Source organism: Triturus cristatus, chromosome 4_2 (assembly GCF_964204655.1).
Source record: "Triturus cristatus chromosome 4_2, aTriCri1.1, whole genome shotgun sequence".
NCBI classification, from domain to species: domain Eukaryota; kingdom Metazoa; phylum Chordata; class Amphibia; order Caudata; family Salamandridae; genus Triturus; species Triturus cristatus.
The window spans coordinates 412,483,910-412,506,737 of NC_140586.1; the positions used below are offsets into that span (position 1 = coordinate 412,483,910).

Genomic DNA, 22,828 nt, shown 5'->3' on the forward strand with positions numbered 1-22,828 from the left:
GTTGCTAAACTGGCATAAAGGTCACCCTGGCCCAATAGTGGTACATTATAGAATTATTGTGGACATCCGTGGCACAGTGACGGTTCTGGCAGTATGGTGGTAATTCCTGACATATATCCACTGCTAAACAGGGGCAGTTCAGGTCATATTAGAGGCACCCATGGCGCTATGATTCTAGCCCCCTTTTTATAGTGGTAATTAAAAGTATATAAAGCTATTCCTGGCATATTCATGTAAACAAAACATTAATGTTCAAGGTAACCTGTATACTAGTACATATGCGTTTCTATCCCTCTCTCTACAACCAAAGAGAGATCTGCCTTTGCAAACGCCCTTGCTTTTGGAGAAAGAGTGGGGCAAGGCAAAACCTATTGCACTTGTAAACTAGTCAGGGCCACTGGAATGATTTCTTTTTACGGCATTGGCGTTTTCCGCATAATTAATTATTTGCTGCATTTTGCCACCTAACCAACTATCTGAAAGCATAATTTGCAGATTTTAACAGAAAAATTGTTTCTAGCTCAAACGTATCAAAAGTTACTTGACACGCAGCAACGCATGTTTCTGTGCTGTGGAAGGCCCATTACAAAGGTTAACCGGTCATCTTTCTGCCGTTTATTGCTGTATTAGGGTGTCAAACTGGTACTAATGGTCAGATAGTGGGTGCATGTATAAAAATGAGAGAATAATGAGGTAAAACTATCACACCATGTGTCACATTGTGCAGCATAATTTGCCTTTTCTTGCCGCATAATTTAATCTGTCGCATAATGTGGTCCTTCTCTCCCGCATAATTCCAGTGCTTGTGCTTACTGTGCACAGTAGCAACCCAAAAAAAAAAACACACAGGTGCCATGTTGCGTCGTTTGTAAATACTATGAATGTCAGCAGCTGATCCGCTAGCAGGTCAGAAGTCCCTGGAGGGTCTGATTCGTCCACGTGTTAGGTCGTAAGAGTGAAAACAAAGTCCCCTGTTGACAAGTGTAGTTTGGGACTGTGGCACCGAGCTGGCAGCGTGTGAGCGAGGCTCGCCTCTCCCTGTTAAGGCGTGTAAGGCGTGTCAGCCGTGCCAGCGCTGAGCGTGCCTGCTGCCTCCTCAGCACTGCCTGCTCCTGTGCCTGCCTGGACAGAGCAGCTCAGACGCAGCACGCGCTCCTCGCCTCCTCTCTGCCGCCCCTCAGTCACTCTGTCCGGGGAGCCCACGGGACTGAACTTCATCGCCGGCTGAGGGACCCCCAGCCTCTGTCGCTGTGAACCACCCCGGCGCGCCCGGCTGCCGAGCCCCGTGATGGAGGAGGCGGACCTGCTGCGGGAGCGGCTGCAGGCCATCACAGTAAGTGCTGCTCTTCGTGTCATTGTGCGGTGGGACAGTTACTTGCCGTCCGGCACTCTGTGCCGGAGGCGGAGAGCCGGGACTGCTAATCCTCGCAGAGGGCAGGGGCGCACGTGAGGCGCTCATAGTCTGATCTGGATAGCGCCGTTCTCATGGCAGCTGGTGAACAGCAGAGCTAGTCGGAGGGGAGGCGTGCGATACTATTATAAAGCCACTGAGAGACTTTAAACAAGTCTATAGCTTTCATGAATGGCGAAGGGTTGCTTCTGCGTAAATGTAGGTTCGTACAATAGCGATTATACCAAGAATGTGATGTAAAGAACTGCCGGAAGGACGTCATTTTAAAAGCAAACATCTGAGCTGGAGACAAGTATTGCCAAGAGCCACAACTAGGTCCACGTCTATATTGTTCTGCATCAGTGTGCTCTTATTTAGGCCGAGATGGGAAACAACGCATCCGAGATATATACTCGTTTGACCAAGATCACCCAGTGCGGCAAAGGCGAGAGAGACAGGTTCAACGAGCAAGGTGTCTGTTACTATGTGCAACAATTTAACATATATCCGCCGACGCTGCAATGAAGAAAATAACCTCGTAATTTACTTTTATACCCTTGAGTGTCCCCAGTCCCCACACTGGCACCTTGGCACGCCACAAACACTCTTCCTCTTGGGTGATGCACTTTGACAAAGACCATGGGGGGTTCACAACAGAATGTGGCGGGACGCATAGAGTTTGAAATACGCCTGTGTTAGGCTCAAAGTAACCACGCTGTGTTGAAGTGTATTTTCAGAGGCATTTTGACAAAGGTGATATTTGCCAACCTCTCGAGTGAAGAAAGGACATAGTGCGTGAGTCGCTATGTACTGCGTATGACAGAAAGCACACCCTTATTCCTTCTAATGAAAGTATAATGCAATGTATTTTATATATTGCAGAAACGAATGAAATGATAAAGAGGCGAATGTAGTTTCTAATGCATCCCGGGTCCAGTGTTACCGGTTGACAAAATGTCACCAGAGACGGAACGTTTCCAGTCCAGGCCTTTTCTGGCAAAGACCACGTTTTATGTGTGTTAGTACAGTTAGTGCAAGTGAACAGAACCAAAAGCACAGTGCCAGATGCAACGATTTGTTAAAAACACCACGCCGGATACTGGCTGTGCCCGGGACCTGGGTGCATCCTTTAACATTGTTGTGGTGGCCTCTGGGGGTGGTTTTGGATCTGACTGGTCCCTTGGTGGTTTTAACTACTGTTTTTGTTTAACCAGTAGACTTCCCTTCAACTACACACATACAGCGCATTGTCCAAGTCCCAAAGGCGGGTCTACTCCTACCATTGCTTACCACTACTGGGCTTTCATTTAATAACCTAATGCATTATGGGAATTGTAGTCTTGGTCTGCTTCAGTTAGAGTCAACACACTTGAAACAAATGATTTGTAAAAGGAAATGCTGGAATATTGCTTGTGCTTGTGTACTGTAAATTATGAGCGTCATGTGCGGAGCTGTCAAGCTTAACAGTTCCAAGCATGAGTAGTTTAACTAGTCCAGGTTCTATCTTTGGATTCTGGAAGTTGTAGTCCCGTTTAGCCGTTATAAAATCATCAATATACGCACCAGAATGCAAAGTTAAAAATGGAACTGGACAAGCTACTCCCGCAAGAACATGGGAAACTTGAGAAATCTGTCTAGTATTGGCAAATGTCTCCACCGCTCACCCACGTACATCTCAACTACTTCCTCTGTATGTGAACACCCAATTCCCTCCAACTAAGTTGGAAATGAAACTCGAGATAAATGGAAACACACGGTTTGCCAGAATAAGTTCCAGTTCATTAAAGGTATAAATTATGTTCAGTTTTTCTTTTCACCCAGATCTTAAATCTCTTCTAAAGTGCTAATGCAACTGACAGCGCCACTCATAAATTGTGCCTTGCAGTAGATTTTGCACTTGTTTAAAGCTATCATTTGGCCCCTAGCTATGAGGGTGACGATCAGAGAGTTCTGGGTTTTCTACCAACAGTGCTAAGTATTCTGGGATTTGTAGTTTCATCACTTTATTTCTTATACATATGAGTCTATAAGCCCAAGTTTCCTGGCAAACTAGACCAGCTGAACGCTTCCCTCCTAGCATGGCAGGAGATGACAGCTATGTTTGCTTGGCTCCATTCACGTTTTCACACTAATAATTAAAATGGCGTCGGGTTGCTTGTATGCCCTTCGCTGTGTGTGCTGTGCATATTTTGAGGTTGAGTCTTTTCATCGCCTGCGTGGACCAGTGTCATTAAACAGAGCAGCCTGTGAGCTCCTGAGAATGTCCCTGGGGTGTCCAGTGCGGACTTTAAATAAAGCTTATGGACAAGTGGACCCTGTACAAGGGACCTCTGGGTGGCAAACCCAGCCCCTCCACACATATCTATAGCATTTCTCGTTTCCCTCCCTCCCCACAACACTTCAGAGAAGCATTCCAAAAATCCGGCACAGCCTCAGCTGTCGTTCGCGGCCTCTTTAAGTACGAAACTTGCAAACATCCGTGTTGTTTTTGGCCGGCCTCAGCCGGGTTTGGCACAGCTGTGAAAAGGTTCCTTTCTTGGCCCTCACTTGGTTCTGTCATTGCCACGGGCCTTAATTAAACTAGTTTCCAACAGTGCATTCGAATTCCACATTTAGCTGGGGTATATTTATGTTGTGACATCAGCTGCTCCGTGCTGCTGCACAGCTCGGCTCTTTGCACTGGGTTCCTGTTTGGGGCAGAACAGGTCTGTCCACTGACTCTGCAGAGATCTCAGATTGTCTCATGTCAGGTGCATGTAGCTCACCAGGCCTGCGGTTTTTCCTTTGCATCATGGTGCTTGCAGTTGGCTTTTCTCATTATACTTACCGGATACAAGGCTGAGAGGGCATTGAAATCAAGCATTGGCAAAGACACTAGATTTGTCTATTGTATAACGCACACACACAACATATGCCTGTACCCACATGAGCTTGCGCACAGACACACATAGTTATTTGAACTAAGTTCCACAAACATGCATTTCCTCTTGCACAAAGACCAACAAATATGCATGCATCAGCTCTCTGCTCTACTTTGGCTCTACAACTGTCTAGTAATGTTAATAAGAAATGCTCCGGGACCCCCTCCTTGGTACAAGTGGCTACGCCTTAGAACTCTCTTCTAGCAAGGGTGAGAAGCATCTGGAGTTCAGGAAAGTTGTGAAGACCTGGCTTCTCCCCATGATGATGACACAGTGACTAGATGCAACCAGCTTCACTGACCAGGGCAGGGAAACAGTGGTGCCATAGGCGTATACGAGGACTTCTCTAAAAATGCAGATCGATGCCTGTTACTACCCGTAACAATCTGATGATAAAATAACTTTGACAGATTTTTATGACATTCGTGTGGAATAAATTAACTTACACTGAATCTAATTTACATAAACCCGAATATGTCGCACCTATCTGAACACCTGGACCAACGATCGGGATCAGGTATAAATCCCAAAAAAGAAAACTGAGAGAGGTGGTTATGGTAACCTGATGACTCCATGTCACCAGGAAACAACTTTTCCTGTTCTGAGTTTTGATATAACATATCAGGGCACTCTGGGAATTGTAGTCTGCTTGGTGCAAGATAATTGGACCAATATACATGATAACAGTGATTTGTAAAAGCCAAGTCCTGGAATTGCAACGGGGTGTCCGGGTGACAAGGAGCCTTCTGGACACCTAAGGGGTGGGTGGGAACGAGAAAGGACTCAGAAAAAGTGCTATTTTTCCAAACAGCTGCATAATGATCTCTGAAGTAAGTGATACACACCTACCTCTGCTTCATTTAGGTAGAATGCCTGGAATCCACCAACTCAATTTTTCTACAGAGAAAGGGGACAGGCTCTTTCCAGCAAGTATGAAGTTATCAGCAAAGGCACACATTGTCATTTGCTGTTTGTTGGGTAGCCTAGCACCAATTAAAGTTGTGAAAAATTGTCTTCCAAGGATAATCTGGATATTCAGAAGGAAGCAGTGGTATTATAATTTTTTTATTACAAAAATCAAGCTAGCCACCAGGTTGCCCTACACTGCCACAAAGAGCCAACACATCCCTTACCGTACTGTGGTGCTATTTGTTGGTTTAGGTGGTTTATGCACCACGGGCATGCCATTGACTTTTTTTTTTGTCCTCATCTCACCAATAAGCTTCTGCAGATCTTACAAAGCCGTCCTTCTCCAACTGGGCACCCAACGGCTTACTGCACTTGCTTAGGTCGACCCGACCGGCCCCGTTTGATGAAGGCTTGGTGTAATCATAAGACCATGGGGAAAGCCAACACGAAATATATTATTGTCAGGTCTCGGTCCCAACTCATAGGAGGCTGCCAGATGTTTATCGAGCTATCCCCAGTTCCATCCTGGTCTAGACGATCCATGGCAAATGAAGCTTTAAGCCAATCTTCTCTCATCGGGGAGTGGGGATATTTCCACTTCAAACAGATCTCTCTCCGGGAGATTAACACCAAGTATAACAGCAGCCCACTATAGATCTGTGGTGAATTCAATCTAAATGTACCATCATCCCCAAAAAACACTAATGAAAGGTTAACCTCGATGTTAACTTTAAAAATGCCACTGAGAGTGTCTCCCACCCCCTTCCAAAAAGTTCTTAATTCGAGGCACCCGTAGAAGATATGGATGTCGTTAGCGTTAGGTGTCATACATCTAGGGCATTTTGGGGCGGGCAACGGGGCGAACTTGGCTATCCTGGCTGGCGTATAATAAAGTCCGTTGATGACAAAAAAGTGATTCTTCTTTAGACAGGCTGGCTTAATAAGTTTATAAAGTAATTTCAAAGAGGGCTCAAACAGGTCTACAATATTGGGCTCAAAGGGGGATTGGTTCCAAACTGAAGATTGTGGTGGAAGTTCCGTGTCTTCGGCATCTAGAAACTTCTTATACCAAATAGAAATCTTCTTCTTTTTTGGCTGTACTGATTGAAGAAGAAGCTCCGCATCCCAATCTCCCCTAATATCCCCCTTTTCTGCTTCGAACCAAGATTTGAGTAGTAAATACTTAAATTTAGAAAAACCAGGGCCAATCTTAGCTCTTAATAGTTCCCAAGGGTGGATTTCTTCTGCATCCAGCAAGTCAGACCAAATGGTGATGCCTGCTCTCTTGATTGGTACAGCCAACCTATGTTGAAGACAGAGTGGTGTCCCAGGGGAGTCCCATATAGGTGCAAAGTCTGAGTAATATCCGATTCCCCATCTACATCTCACTTTATACCAGGTTTCCAGGGCGGCCTTAAGGACCTTCATGCATACTCGTTTGAAAAACCTTGGGGCTCCAAACTTATATAGAAATCCTTCTCTGCCTCCTCCGCCCTCCATCATAGCCATCTCACCCAGCAGCCTTCCCCACAATGTCTCCGCTGGTTTTGAAAGAAGCATCCGAACACCTTTAAATTGTAATGCAACTGAGCACCATCTGATGTCTGGGAGAGCCAACCCCCCTTTGGTAAGCCTACGCCTCAGCTTCTTCCAAGGCAGCCTTACTCCTTTGTCTCCCCAGATAAAGCTCCCGATCTTACTTTGAATCTTGCGAATACTCATACTGGGGAAGACCAAGGGACTGCATTAAATAGGTGGGTCAGCTTGGGGAGGATAACCATCTTCACCAGGTTGACCTTCCTGTAGATTGTCAGGGGAAGATTCCTCCATCTAGCGAAGAGGCGATCAATTTCCTTGGTGGTTTTGTTCAAATTGATCTGGGGAATTTTATCTAGTTCTTTAACAATATAAATACCCAGGTATTTTAACTCTTTACTAGTAGTACCCTCCCATTGATCAATGTTCCAGCACATCACCTCCGTTTTGGAAGAATTGGCTAAGTAGCCCGAGATAGAGCCAAATTCTTCTAGAAGGGCTTCAACCTGTGAAATAACAGCCCCCGGATTACTAGTATATAGTATTATATCATCTGCGTACAGGGCTAACTTACATTGATAAAGTTGGGATTTGAAGGGATAGATTGAATCATCCAATCTTATGGCTTGCGCTAATGGCTCTATGTAGATATTAAACAACAGGGTGGAGATAGGACACCCCTGTCTTGTTCTTCTCTGGATATTAAAACTGGAAGTAAGCATACCGTTCAACAGAATCTTTGCAGAGGCTCCCTGATAGCATTTCCTCAGAGTTTGGATAAAGATGGGGCCAAAGCCCAATGCCCCAAGTACATCCCAGAGATACACCCAACAGACCCTGTCAAATGCCTTGGCTGCATCCTAGGCAACTACAGCCAAGGGATCTGATCTAGCCACGGCCAAGTCAATATTGCCTAGCAGCAATTGTGTCTGCTCCTGGATATATCTCCCTGTTACAAAGCCCTTCTGATCGATGTTAACCAGGTTAGGGACCAGTTTGGCCAAACTCCCTGCCAGAATACCATTGACTTTGACAAGGTTCGTCATACTCAGGCACGCAGGAGTATATCAGAATACATGGTAGGATTTAATAAAATATTCCAATAAGAAAGTTTTCAAAAAAGTTCTGCCTGATCTTCCAGAAAAATTATCAAGACAGAACTATACCACCTCCATGTTAGGCATAGTAAAATCAGTGAGTGTGACCTGCAAAACAGTCCTGCTACTGCTCCAGAAGTTATGTTTGTTGTTGGTTCTCTTGCTTCAGGCACGCATGGAACCAGGTCAATGAACAGTGGAAAGCCTGATTTTGTTACCTAAAGAACTCTCAGCTGATCTTATTTGATGGCGTAACTTCTCTCCATACAACTCATCCCATTAATCTCTCCACAGCCAATAACCTATGCACTCAAATCACTCAGCCATGATCCCCTCTAATACCTTTGGCTAAATACTTATTGCATTTGGATACAGCTTTTGAAGTTCAGTTGGCCATAGATTTTATTAGTCACACTTTAAACCATCACTCACAGGTGGTTAGCACAGAAGAAAGGTGAGTCAGGCGATTGATAATCTGATACAAAAATCACAAGCCAGTCTTATCAAGCATCATCTTTCCTTACTTATGGCCCATTTAGTGATTTGTATTTAGGGCAGCATCAAAGAACCTCTACTTCTGCCTTTCTTGGGCAAGTTTCTGTACGGTGCCCCAACTGTGGACCAGGGTCTTTATTTCTATTTCCGTAGTTCACCTTCAGGTGTTCTTTGGCCTGCCTCCATTTGACTTCTGGGGTCCAGTGGAGAGCTGTTCTTGTGATAGAGTCTTGTCCTCTTCTGATGATGTTCTTATCTATCTCCATCTTTCTCTCCCCCCTAAAAAAATCAAGCATCATCAGATAGTACTTAAAGTAATTGCCAATCTTTGACTTTTGTCATACTCCTTGAGAAGCCTCCCTATAGAATTTAGCCTTTAATCACTACCCTCAGCTTGTTTCTTTCAGTCGGCATCCAGCCACGGTTGGCCTGCAATTGCCATGTCTGTGTTTTGTATGCTTTAGTGCATGGTATGGGTAGGCCTAGACATGGGGGCTGTGCACACTGTGCCACTGGAACCAAGCCATACCTAGCTGATCAGCTCTACATGGGTGAAACCAGTCCTAGGTTGCTTGTGTCCTGGTTCAGGGAGGACCCGGCCTGGCAGTTTGGGCTGGACTGTTCCCATTGGAGCACAGTCAAGATTGATATGCATATGGCTAGGTCCAAACTGAGGTGTTATGGGGATAACTCTTCTATCAACCCAAAGACAAAGTGTTCACCAGAGACATCCTGAGCAGAATGAAGGAACAAGTCAATGCTCAGTTGCGGGATCAGCAAGTTGGCTTCCCAAAAAAATACATCCTCTGCGCATCATCATTGAGCAGCCGATGGAATGGAACTCCCCCCTCTATGACAACGTCATCGACTATCTGAAGGCATTCAACAACGTGGACAGAGAAACCCTTTGGAAACTCCTTCACCATTATGGGATACCAGATAAACTCGCAAGAATCATCAGAAGTTTTTACGAGGAAATGACCTGTAAGATAGTTAATGGAGGACAGCTCAAGTGAGACTTCCAAGTGAGGATCTGAGTCCGCTACGGTTGTTTGCTCTCGCCTTTTCTCTTCCTGTTGGCCATAGACTGGGCCACGAAGACATCCACAGCAAGGATAAGAAATGGTATCCAGTGGACACCTTGGATGCAGCTCGATGACCGGTACTTTGCATACAACCTGGCCTTACACTCCCATACCCATCAGCCAATGCAAGAGAAGACTGACAACATAGCAGCAACATCAGCACAACGTGGCCTCAAAATCCATGGAAGAAAAATACAGAATCCTTAAGGCTAGCACCGCAAGCACAGCCAGCACAACTTCAGTCACTCTTACAGGTGATGCAGTGGAAGAGGCTGAGGCCTGCACCAACCTGGGCAGTTCATAGGCAGGAAGGGTGGTACAGAGGCTATGTCAAGGCAAGAATCAGCAAAGCAAGGGCTGTCTTCATTCAGCTAAAGAGCGTATGCAGCTCCAATGACCTAATGCTGCAAAATAAGGCCAGGCTTTTTAAATCCAATGTAAGTTGGTCCTTCTGTATGGAGCAGAAACATGGAGGGCAACAGTGACCACCACCAACCAAGTTTAGACCCTTTTCAACACCTGTCTGAGGGAAATGCTCCAAATCCACTGACTAAACACCATCAATCAATCAATCAGTGACACTTATAAAGCGCGCTACATACCCGTAGGGTCTCAAGGCGCTGGGGGGGGGGGGGGGGGGAGGGGTGCCGCTACTGCTCGAACAGCCAGGTCTTCAGCTTCTTCCTGAAGGAGAGGTGGTCTTGGGTCAGGCGCAGGTCGGGAGGGAGGGAGTTCCAGGTCTTGGCGGCCAGGTAGGAGAAGGACCTTCCTCCTGTAGTCGCTCTTCGGATGCGGGGGACGGCGGCGAGGGCGTGGTTGGCTGAACGGAGGTGGCGTTTGGGAGCGTAGAAGTTGACTCGGCTGTTGAGGTAGCTCGGGCCTTGGTCGTGTAGGGCTTTGTGTGCGTGGGTGAGGAGGCGGAAGGTGATTCTTTTGTTGACGGGGAGCCAGTGAAGGTCTCTCAGATGTCCGGAGATGTGGCTGGTTCGTGGGATGTCGAGGATGAGTCTGGCTGAGGCGTTCTGGATCCGCTGGAGTCTCTTCTGGAGCTTTGCGGTGGTACCGGCGTAGAGGGCGTTGCCGTAGTCCAGTCGGCTGGTGACGAGGGCCTGGGTGACGGTCTTCCTGGTCTCGGTGGGGATCAGCAGCAAAAACGACACTTGGCAGTAGACTTTCCAACTCCATGCTCATGAAAAAAACATGAAAAGACCCTGTGGCTAGATAGGACGCACCATCCACAAGCCTGCAGCAAACACCACCAGGCATGTCCTGACCTGGAACTCTCAAGGGAAAAGGAAAAGTGGAATGCAAAAAAAAAAACTGGTGCCGAGGATTTAAGGCTGACTGCAAGGAGATGCGCTACACCAGGAGTCAGATTAAAATTATTGCCCAGGACAGAGATGCCTGGAGAGTCCTACTAGCCCTGTCGTTTTGCATCCCAGGACTAACTGTAGTGACATCTTGCCCTCCCTCAGGCAATTTTTGTGAATAGGGAGAGGATGTGTTCTGGATTCAGCTATTTTTTAGCGCAATTCCTGCTAAATTATCTGCAATTTGTTAACTTACTTGTCATTACCAGGTGTGGTTGTGCAGACACAGTTTTCTTCTCCACCGAAAATTGGCCTTCCCCACCATTAACCAATAATGGGCTGGTTTGAGTCAAGACCCTCCAAACTGGGTTCCCTGCCTTGGCACCATTTCGCCTCGGTGTGACAGTTCCTACCTTCCTTGACTTTGGTGGGCTTTCTAGGCACATAATTTGGTTCTGTTTCCCTTTTCTATCTTTTGAACCCTGTTTTCTCCCCTAAGTGACAGAGGCAGAGGTGAGTGTGCGACAAGGAACAGCCCATTTCCGGCACCTATCAAACACGTGCACTTAAATCAGCATCCCCAGCCTCCTGCCAGTGTACACTCCTGGCCCCTTAAAGACCTGCTAGCACACTGGAACTTTATGTTATCCGCCAACCACTGCCACAGAGTCACACACCACCTGCACTCTGCAAATTCTCTTTGCTTGTTCTTACACTATACAGATGACGATTTCTATGTCCTGCTGTACATTCACACTCACACTCACAAGCAGACTCCACTAAGCATGCATGTTTTTGCATTTCACGTTTGCCAGCAATCCATCTGTAGGCAGATGCAGTCGCTTGGTATTGTTCACTGTGAATGTGCCCTCTCTGTGCAGACTCAGTTAACTCTGAAGTTGGTAATGTAGAAAAAAACCTGCCAAGTCTAATGTATAAACGTCCTTGCTATAACTGGTCATGTCAATATAATGATGGTCTTTGAAACCTTGGAACTAGCTCAGTGGCGTAGCAAGGTGGGTTGGGGGTGGTCCACTCCGGGCAGCACAAGTTTTGGGGGCAGAGGCAACCCCCCGCGATTCCTGTCGCCATCACAGGAATTGCCAGCACCGCCCCCTTACCGCACTCTTACACACGGCCGCCACGGGCGGCACACACCGGGACCGCCATTGGCGGCAAAATACTTAGCTACGCCTCTGAATGAGCTGCAACAGTGGGAACTTCATCCTCTTTATGCACACGCATCTTCCTCTCAAACCCATAGCTCAGCAGCAAGCTGTTAATACAGTACACCATTTGCATCTGAAACACTTAGGGGCTTACTTTCAAGCCTCTTGCGCCGCCGATGCGCCACTTTTATAATGGGAAAAAGTTACCTATCGACAGTGCAAGGGGCTTGTAAATATGCCCTTAATTTCTTAATTTGACTACCAAAGTGACTGGAACAACGTATCTTCATCTCCTATCCTTCCAGAGGGATCTTCTGTAATATCACATTAATAAGTGAGACCCAGACCGACAGGCGGAAGATGCAACATTGCATTAATAAATAGTGCTGGCACATAAATAGACACAACATCTATGCACACATTGACATAGAGCAACGTAAATGCACATCCAAGCACACAGGCCAACACACGTTAGACGTGTATATACAGAGACTATTAGACCACTATGCCTCTCTGCTGAAAGACATGCAGTCATCATGCCCAAATTCTAATATATATAGAGGTCTGTACCAGTGTACACAACCCACAGACCACCAGACCTGCCACCACCCACGCAAACAGTCCAACATTCTCTCTCTCGCGCTCCACACACTAAAATCCACCCAGAAGCACACTGTCATACTTACAGTCCCACACAACACAAATCCATCATATAGCTATGCAGGCTTCAGACAGACAGAGAGACGGAGAGCGGGACGGATGTAGGCTTAATTGTGTCTGGTGACATTCAGGCTTCATGTCCACTTAACATTTAGGCCATCTACTGAGGAGATGGAAAGTGAGGGGTGGAGCGCAGGGAATGATCAATGATGATCCCGTCCTTGGCATCTTCATCCAACGAATGACTTGTGTCTCTCCTTGCCCAGAAGAAAGAAGAAACCGTTCTTTTCTGGGTAAGGAGAGACACTAGTTTTCTTGCCCATGCAAATTCTGCCCTGTTAGAGTCTTAATTTGCAGAAAACAACATAGTTCAGTCTGCTACGTCTCTTAGGTATATGTATATGTAGTACGCCAATTCAGTATGTGCATGCTTCTAGGATTAACAAAAATACACATTGTATGGTTGCCAGATTGCTCCATGTTCAACAATGAGCATGTATCCAGTCTTGGGGGTTTCCTTTTATACATTATTGTTGTTGAGTGTGTTAGTCTAGTTGGGTAAACCGAAGCAAACTAGTCTGAAATCTCATGATACTCTTTTTAATCGAATCAAAATCCATCATTCAAAAATGTGTTCGGGTTTATTTAGAGATCTGCGACTTCTTCTACAATTAGGTTTGCTTTCAATAGCTACCATAATTATTTTGTCAGGCTAAACATACATTTGATGTTTATAGTATTGACATTTGCACTTCCTTTCCTAATTTAAAGTGTTTCCTAGCGGAATTTTGTAGGACACGTGCTACATTAAATAGGAATGCTACTATTTTTATTTAGGATTTCTTGAGTTTCATAGTGTTTCACCTGGCGACTTGAAGGGCCACCTGCAATGAACTGCTATGATAAGTCGTCGAGAGAGAGAGGCATGCAGCTACATTGAAAGGGCGACTTGTCAGGTCATTGAGTGCACTAATGCATAGTGCAGGAAACACCTGTCTTCAATCCTTTATGTTGGGATGGGATTGCGTTCTATCACAGCACCAATGAAAACAGCAGATGATTTATTGGCACATGCATAGGCTAAACTCCATACCATAATCTTGACACACACATAGCTTTCTTGCTAAGCCATTACTAAACGATCAATTGTGCGTGCCACACCGCAGGCCATTGATCTTATATCACTGAAAGGGTTTGACATGAATGCAAGCCACCAGCAGCATTCATAAAACTAAACCCAAAATAAACTACCCGCCATGGAGTGGAACAAAACGTGCAGGCGGTAGAAGAGTTTGGCTTGGGGCTGAAGTAGACTGCTCAGCGTTTGAAAGATGTAATTAATGGATATATCGTCAAGAACATAGAACATCTACCTGAAATGGAGCAATATAAGGTGTAGTAACTAGATAAATAGCCAGTGGCATAGCCAGCCACTTTGCAGCCCATGACAATCCCTGCCTGTGCTGCCCCGCAGCAGCCGCATGGAAGAGCAAGGTGGGGGGGGGGGGCTTCTGGAGATTTCTGCGTCTCCCACGCTGGATTCCACCACCCCCAAAAGTCGGACTGCCCCCCCTTGCTACGCCACTGCAAATAGTTGTTGCTTTCAAGGGTGGAAAGTAGGATGTGCTAAAGCTGAGGCGAGTCAGTCAGTAAGTTAAAAATGGCAAACAAGAAAGAAAATTGGGTACTGGGGCAGGAAAAAAGTAGATGGACTGAGCAATTAAAATAAGCAACTTGAACGTTTTCCAAAAGCTAATCCCAAAGTAGTGATTAAGGGATAATTAGTGATTCCAAATATTCACCCATTGTTCCTATCTACATCCCTAGAGCGCTACTTTGCAACCCAGGTGATTTAACAAAAGAACGCTATTACTGTTTTGGAAAAGTAACTAAAGCTTTATAATGTGTATTATTATTAGTTTAGTTTACTAAAGTTAAAATGACCTTTAAACTAACACGATAACACAACATGTCTATAAAAGTCTTAGCAAAAAGCAACGTCTTAAAATAATCTTTATTCAATACTGCAAAAAACTTATGACATGAATATGTTTGATTTAAAACTAATTTCATTTCTTTAGCTTTGGCTAGAACATAGTTGTAAATGCGTTGTAAGTAAAGGTTGTTTAAAAAAACATGTAATGTCCCACCATCGGGGTCAAAGGCTATGTGATGCGCAAGATGTGGGCCAGTGCTTAATTTGAGCTGATGGCTGCAGGTGGGGCTCACCAGTACTCTTTTTTGGGGCCCGGCATTTATTTTGCCTCAACATACTTTGATCCACAGCAAAAGAGAACAAAATACAAAAGCGTGAAGAAGGAAGAAGCGAACGAATGAAAAACAGTGACCAGGATAAAAGCAGGGATGAAAAAGAACCTGCAAGAGGGAGAATAAGGGGCGGGGGCTGTCATGTGGTAGATACAAAGGGTGTAAGGTGCAATTAAGACAACTTTAAGGTATTCGGCACACTACTCCTCAAAAGTGTCATCCGAAGGCTTTTGAGCAAAAGTTTGCGCACCAGCACTTTTTCTTTTCTAAATTAAGCACTGGCGGTGCCACTTTCTGCAATGTCATTTGCTCAAAGGGTGTTTGATGTCACTTCTCCCGCCAATACTGATTTATGAAACAATCCTACAACGCAAGCTTGTATCTCCTTGTAGAAATCAGAAGTCCATATACTTTTACAAACGTTTGGTTTTGTTATCTGTAAGGAAGTTTCAAGAATTTGGGAATATTTTCAGTTTTTTCAGAATTCCAATAGAATACTTCCGAGTAATGTGTAACTCTTACTTAAGATATTTTAATGTGCGTCGTTTCGTCAATTCCTTCTTTTCGTTTTCACAGACACACATCCAAAGTCCAATATTAGAACTTCTTCTCAATGTAAAGCTGTGTGCTATTTGAGATAGGTCTGCTTTGTTTATTGAAAGGACATAGATGATGGCATAGGATTCGGCACAAATGGAGAGAAAGAAGAACAGACATCCAACAGGAAAGGCGAGATGTCATGCCAGTGCTCGATAATTGCAGGTCAACAGCCAACCCCCAGAAATAAACAGGAAATTAGAAATGACCTGTCCTGTGCCTGCCATCACAATTCCAAGTAGATCCCACCACATCCCCTCTCTTCTATCCCCTTTCTTGTTGCTGCTCCAAAAGAAATCTCAGGTGCAGGAATCAAGACAGAGCTGTTTTAGTATCCAGAGGTGTGCTCTTGATCCAGGATACTCGGTTAGTAGCAGATCCAGGACCATGAGTGGGATGCTTGCAGGACACCCTATCAAGAGCAACTAACCTATTTGTTTAGGTGCTCTGTCCAACTGCTCAAATTGCCTGCATGTATCCATACTGATATACACACATTCAGTCAGCGATTTCATACCTCAGAGTGAGCTAAGACACGTCACCCTCAAGCAGGCAAGAGCCCACTCATATCATGTTTGAGCCCCCCTTAGACCCTCTGTGGGTCTAAGATCCTGTGCTCCTCCTATAATGACCTCATCCTCTTCTCTGTGACTCTGTGGTTCCTGTTTCTGCTCCCACTAAGTAGGTATTTTGCTCTTTATTTTATATTATATTTTATGAGACAGAACCAGATGTACCAACCTTTACTCTTGGATAATCCAATGAATGTCTTCAGTTTTCTTCAAATGATATGCCAAGCCTTGTATTTAAATCAAGAATGACTTGTGTTGACGTCTGCATATGTTCATGGTTTGTTCCTTACCATTGGTTACTCATACTGTAATGCCTGAGAGTATTCATCCATTACTCCACCATTTGATGTTATGTCCTTCCCTTGTAATGATAGATGTGTTACTTCATTGAGCTCATGTCATTATGTCCTTGACTTCTAATGATGGATATTTTGCGCCACCCATTACGACGTGTTTTACCATGCATGGCTTAATGCCTCCAGGGCTTTCTGAATCTATACTCTTAATGTTATTACATTATACATTGTCACACCTTACCCAAGTGAATACATCGCTTAGCGTAATTTGTGTCATTATATGGGGCGAATGTCCCGTCACCACTGTGCAAACATATAGTCAAATGCAGCAAAGACATATGCTGTTGAATGCTCTATGTCTCATATTGCTTTCCTACTTAAAGGATTTATTGTGTGATCAGTAAAGACTCAGTCCTAAATTGTATAAATCTATTGAATTTAACGCAAGGGTAACAATAACATTGCTGCCAAATTAGATTATTATTTTCTGGTCTTTGTATCTTCAAGGTTTGTCCCTCGTGTTCAAAAAGTCCTATCTCAGAAAAGATGCAAGTTTTTATAGAGATCTGTCGTAAATTGTTTTAAATGTCTCACACAATGTATAGTTTAATCTCTTTAAATTACCTGCGGCAGTGACTGCTAAACACGCACTTTCCATTTTTCAAAGTACAATAGATGGGTCGCAATGTATATTTTAGTCTGCCACAAAACCCAAATATAGGGGATTGCACAATAAGTCATATTTTCTTTAGGAAGATCAGAGAACTCCATGGAGGTCTACAAGAGTAAATTTGGGTTCAACACATTTAGAAGTATGTGTTATGAATCTATATGTTATGTAAGTAATCTATGCTTACTGGAAGATCATGTAGCATCATAGCATTGCCTTGGGCATCTCAAAGACATAATTTAAGTTGACTGTCTTGTTGGGTTCTCAGCCTGACTGTAAACGAGCGGTGCAATTTTAGAAATAATGAGAGTATGGGAGTCGCCAAGTATTCTGCTGCCTCAACACCACTAGTCAACAGATAAATGGAGACATACCATGTGTTGCCCTAGGAATACCAATAATATATACCTTCCCGGGTGATAGTGTGCTCCACAAATCTGCAAAACAAATGCACAAGAGCTGCACATGACATTTCGTTTTTGAAACAAATCTTTGTCAGATGTGAGTGCCTTCGTAATTTAGCAAACCGTTGTGAAAATATATGTGCATAATGTTTATCCACTGTAGGGTTTTGGGATATCCACCCATATTAAATATTCCGGATTCGTCTTGAAATAACTTCAGACATCCTAGGCATGTCCTTGAAGAAGTGGACATTACAATGGACTTACTCAGAAATATAGTAGAGTAGTTGCAGGATTAGTGCATTTAGCCACAGAGCCAAAAATATGAGTCACTACGTCCACTGAGGATACATAGGGAACCATAAAAGATGAGATATATTTGCTCAGCAAGTGCTGGACCTTACTAGCAACTTTATGTTATTTGTGTGCATTGAAAGAGTTGGTTAAGCCTATCCTGCAACAAGCATAAAAAGTTGCAAACAAAGCACGAGCTGTAAGCGCACTAGTCTTCACCACCACTGAAACAACATCTGCGTAACGCACTGAATAAACTCATCAATGACTCAAGACATCAGTTTAGAGTATATTTATTCTGTGTCTCTTCCTGGATCACTTCATGCATTCCAGCAGGCTGCTTCTGAGAGTGAACTGGCATTCCACCCACACATCTGATACTTACATGGCATGTGTGTGGGCTTAGCAACTATCCCAGTACCCTGTAGGGGAGTCTCTCAAGGCTGTCAACTTAAGTGGTGGCTGCTGCTGCTGATGGGCATTATTTTCCTGGGTATAAAATAGCATCGTTATCATATCTGTAAGAGGCCAGGGAGGATCCCAAAATGGAGGATACTGTGAAGGCCAAATGAAACACTTCATGTTCACAAGGCCACCTGCCCTTCAGGAAGATCATATTCTGGAAAATATATTCTGTGAATAAAGAGCAGCACCTTTCAGCAAAAGGTGTGTTTGGACCTGCTCCTTAAAAGGCATGTATTTTTCAAATAGTTTGATCCTACGGGAAGAGCATTTCAGAGTGCCGACACAAGAAACCACTGGAGTAGTCCAGCACCAATCTTTTTCTTCTAGAGCATAGAAATCAAAAACCATTTAAAGCTATTACCCAGGAGTTGTGACAATCCCTCTGCAGATCTATTGTGCAAAAGATGAGACTTTAAACTCCACTCCTACTTCGGAGGCAAGGACAACAGCAGGATTATTCCTGTGCATCTTCAGTTGGATGATATTGATAACTTGGAGTTTTTTTCTGGTTTATTTTCCCATGTACCAGAGTGACTCCGGCTCAGGAAATTTAAAAGAGTTCGTTTTTGAGGATTTGAAGATGTAATGTTGATGGGTGCTAATGTTATCACTAAAAGCAAAGCATAGCAGACGGCACAAGGCCCGAACCCTCTATCAGAAGCATGCCCGTAACATGCTGGTGAATCTATCTTTGGCCAAGTTGCGATGGCTTGCTAAATGAGGAGTATTTGGTGAAAAGGTTAGGTACTTGGTGAAGCAATGTTTTCCTAAACTGTGGCAAGTCTGTCATTCAAGGTAGAAACGTGACAGAATACCCACCAAACCGATGGTCTGCCTGCCTCCTTTAGAGTTGGGCGGACTTTTAGTACTTCATCAGCAGAGCCCCATTGGCTTCATCGACTAAATATTTCCTCTAATGGCCCAACGGAGTAGGGGCTGTTGAGGAAGGACATTACATTGCCTGCCCTATATGGTGTGATATTTTCTTTTCCTCTCCATCACCGCCAGAAAAAATCTGGCAGTAAGGGACAGGAATAAAAGGAAAAGACTGGGGTGTGGCAGTTCTTTGTATTTTTAGTTTAAAAAAAAAAACCTCTCACAATTGGAATGTGTTTTTAAAAAACAAAGAACTGTTGAAAAGTTTGAAAGGTCAGCCGTTATAGTTAACAGTACTGTCCGTCAAACTTTTCTTACATTGACAGCAATTGCCATGGCTGTAGTTTCTCTTAAAGTTCACAGAGCACAGTGAGAGAGGACAATTCAAATTTGGTGGATGCGATGTCTATCAAGATGACAGATACCCCATCACCGTATTGGACATTAATCCGTCCACCAAGCTCTAAATTATTCCCGGTATTGGTGAAACTCAACCTGTTCTTTTGGGTGTTTTGTCACAATATAACAAATTGATAACAAATTGCAAAGCAAGTAGTCGCATTCATAAATTTGTGAATTTGTGTCAGATATCAATTTCTTTTTTACTCACATCAATTGACTTACTGAAAATGTCTTGGGCAAAACTACTTTGCAAAATATGAGCATTTTTTGCAGGTTGTGCGAAACATGAAATGCTTTTGGCTGAAAACATTTCACCCAAAACTACAGGCAAACAGAAGAATCTTTACATGAAACAACATCCAGGGATTCAATCCAAATCCATTTGTAATCAAGATTCGGATGGAAACATCATAAAATATCTTAATGGGAGAAAGCTCCAGATGCAGAGATGACCATGAGAATAATTTCCCTGCTGGATATTGAGGGAAATGCGTACGCCAGTACTCTACTAACATACTTAACCATATGGATGGAGGATGTAGAGATATTACCCTTCTAGCAGACCAGGTTCCCCAAAGGCAGATCAACAATTAACAACATAGTTGCTCTATAATATACAGTATTGCAAGCACACATAAAAAACATGTTGGAGTTTGCATGCCTGATAGATTACTCAGCCACGCTTGATGGGGTCTGCCTCAATAAGTTATGGAAGAAACTTAAAAATTGGAAGATCCTTGATAACTTCTTGAATGTCATCATCTCACTATATAGCAGGTCCTGGGTGTGAGTAAAATTGGCTTGGGACACAGTCTACCAAAAACTCTACACTGACTGGAGACTAAAACGGCTGCATCCTAGCCCCAACACTTTTTGACTTATACACAGCCGACCTGGACAAGGTCCTCCAAAGAGCAAATTTAGCCACCCTGAAAATAGAACCTCAAAAGGTGCGTGTATCTGTATGCAAACGATCTGGTAATATTCAACCAGGGTACAAGAGGGGCTAGACGCTCTAAACATCTACAACGAATGCGATAACTTAGTGGCTAATTCAAACAAGACCAAAGTGGTGTTTTTTGGCCGCTATGCAAAAAAGGCCTTACACACATGGAGATTGGGATCCCAAACTATATCAACCACAAGAACGTACAATTACCTTGGGATATGGCTCAGCGACACAGGGAAGTTATCTATGCACCAACTCAAGAAGAAGTGAAAAGTACAAATGACAATGTATGATCTGTGTAAACTCCATGGGAAACTATTTAGTCCAACCACGATGCTAATCAGGGGGGTCATAAAAGCCAAACTAGTGGCGATAGTAGGGTATCCACAGCTAGCGTTCCCAGGCCAAATGGATGCGATGCTGGAGAAATGCCAGGGCCACAAACGTATCTTCAGGATACCAAAATACATGTGTAATTTGCAACAGTCTGATTCACATGGAGTTTGGCCTTGCTCAGGAAAAATATGAACGTTTGGGCATTCAGGCAAAATACCATTACCAGGTCCTTAAAGCATCAGCAGGATCCATGAAGCCAGTGCTCAAATCAATCTACGAAGGAAAGTCCAACCCCTGGAACAGCTGTATGCAAAAGGTGGTGGTGTCACCGAAAATTGGATATGTGATGGCACAAACCACACTCCCATAAAGAACGCTATAATCAAACAAATCTACCATCTATCGCGGGAAGAGGATATGGCTAGATACAAGGGCACTAAAGGGCAGCCAAGTTTAATTGCATCCTACGAGGCACAATACACTGCCATATCTTTACCAGGCCATGGGAAGGAAAAGCCTAAAAGAGACCCAGTGGGCCAGGTTGGTGCCCCTTCTAACAAAAGATTTAATTCCAGGGAGGAAATCCTTATCTCACATAGTTAAATACTGACTTTGCAAGTACAGGGAGGAGTGCCTGTTGGACCTTGTATGCTGCTGCTCATCCTTGCTACAACAATGACGGAAGCTACTAAAACCAACGTTCCTGCCAAGGGGGTACGGACATGCGGAGAAGCAGTCTTAGCACTTTTTTCCAGCACCTCTCCTCCAGAAAATACATGACGGGAGTACGATCTCTGCTGAACGAGTCAAAGTAACCCGGCGACAACAAAAATCAGGACAATGAAGGTGCCAGAACCAGCCGGCAGAGGCAGATGATCGCTTTCCAATGATCAAAGCAGACTTTTTCCAGACTGTACCTTCAAGCACCCTACACTGCTAGCTAGCACACTCCCTCAAACACACACCTGAACAAGGGCTGACAGTAACACTGTAATAATGTGAGAGGGTCACCAAGCACCTAACTTTGCTATTTTTGCACACTTCTTCGGGAAGGGCAGCTTAGCGCCTATAAAAAAATCTGCAAAATCTCAGAATATAACATAAATCTGTTCCTAGACCAAGCACTTTAAACGCTGACGAGCTGCATAACTCTAACAACCAAGGACACACCGTGAGTAAGCCTAGTCGTGGAAGGGTTTGGGCGATACAATACGGTTTTAAAAATGTGTTTGGTGACAAATATAAGCTCTTTTAACCATTCTTTGTACACTTAGCACACCGTCTCTTTAGAGGATAGGCACTCCAAGCAAGGACCGTATGCACCTCTATAATGATTGGCATTATGACGAATTATGCATGGCCGAAGGATAAACTCCAGGGAAGTGTACTGTCATTGTGCCATTATATATACCCCTCATTCTCAACACTGTGACGGAATTGCGTGAAATGGACATGACACCGTTTACATATGTATGTACTAGTAGGTTTTATATCCTATTTTATTTCCGGTTATTGGGATTGTACTAATCGTGAAATTGCAATGATTTTTAAGTAATGCAGAATAAAAATGTTCATCCATTCATTCAGGCCCTTCCGTGGAAAGTCATCCTTTCACCTTTCTGAAGGTTATTGGAGCAGGGACATTTAATTAGGTGCTAGTAAGGATTTTGTTTATAGTCCCTTGCAGTATTAGGCAATGGTGATGTGCAATGTTATTATAATTCTGTTTGTAATTATATAGTGGCTATTAAGACTGTTATTATGGCTATTAGTATATGTAATTGGCTCGTCTTCCAGGGCACGGCCATTTATACTACTACATTGCCTCGAGCTGAAAAAATACAGAATTTTGAAACGCTTATGGCAGGTGCACACTCACTGCTTCCCACGTCCAAGTCATCCATGCGGAGGGATTATTGTATTGTTGTAGTAAGAATAGCGCCATTTCTTGTTGTTATAGAAACCTAGTGCGCGGGGGAAGTCCGCGTCATATTTGTGCCTGTCCTTTCTGAAACAGCACATTCTGTACAATGAAAGCATAAATGTGTGACATTTCAAGTGCAGCCCCTGGCAACAATACCAAGTGCATTTAGAAGAGAACACGGATGCAATACATACCCGTGAAAG

General features: G+C 44.0%; 1 protein-coding gene across 1 annotated transcript in view; it reads left to right on the forward strand.

The window, feature by feature from the left end:
- The first annotated feature begins 985 nt into the window (after window positions 1-985).
- The window catches only part of PALMD (palmdelphin), a 199,034-nt gene continuing 177,191 nt past the window's right edge, over window positions 986-22,828 (forward strand). The window contains exon 1 of the mRNA XM_085601862.1: window positions 986-1,333. Within this exon, the coding sequence (XP_085457988.1) occupies window positions 1,289-1,333 (45 nt within the window). The 5' untranslated portion in view covers window positions 986-1,288. The remainder of the gene's footprint in view (window positions 1,334-22,828) is intronic.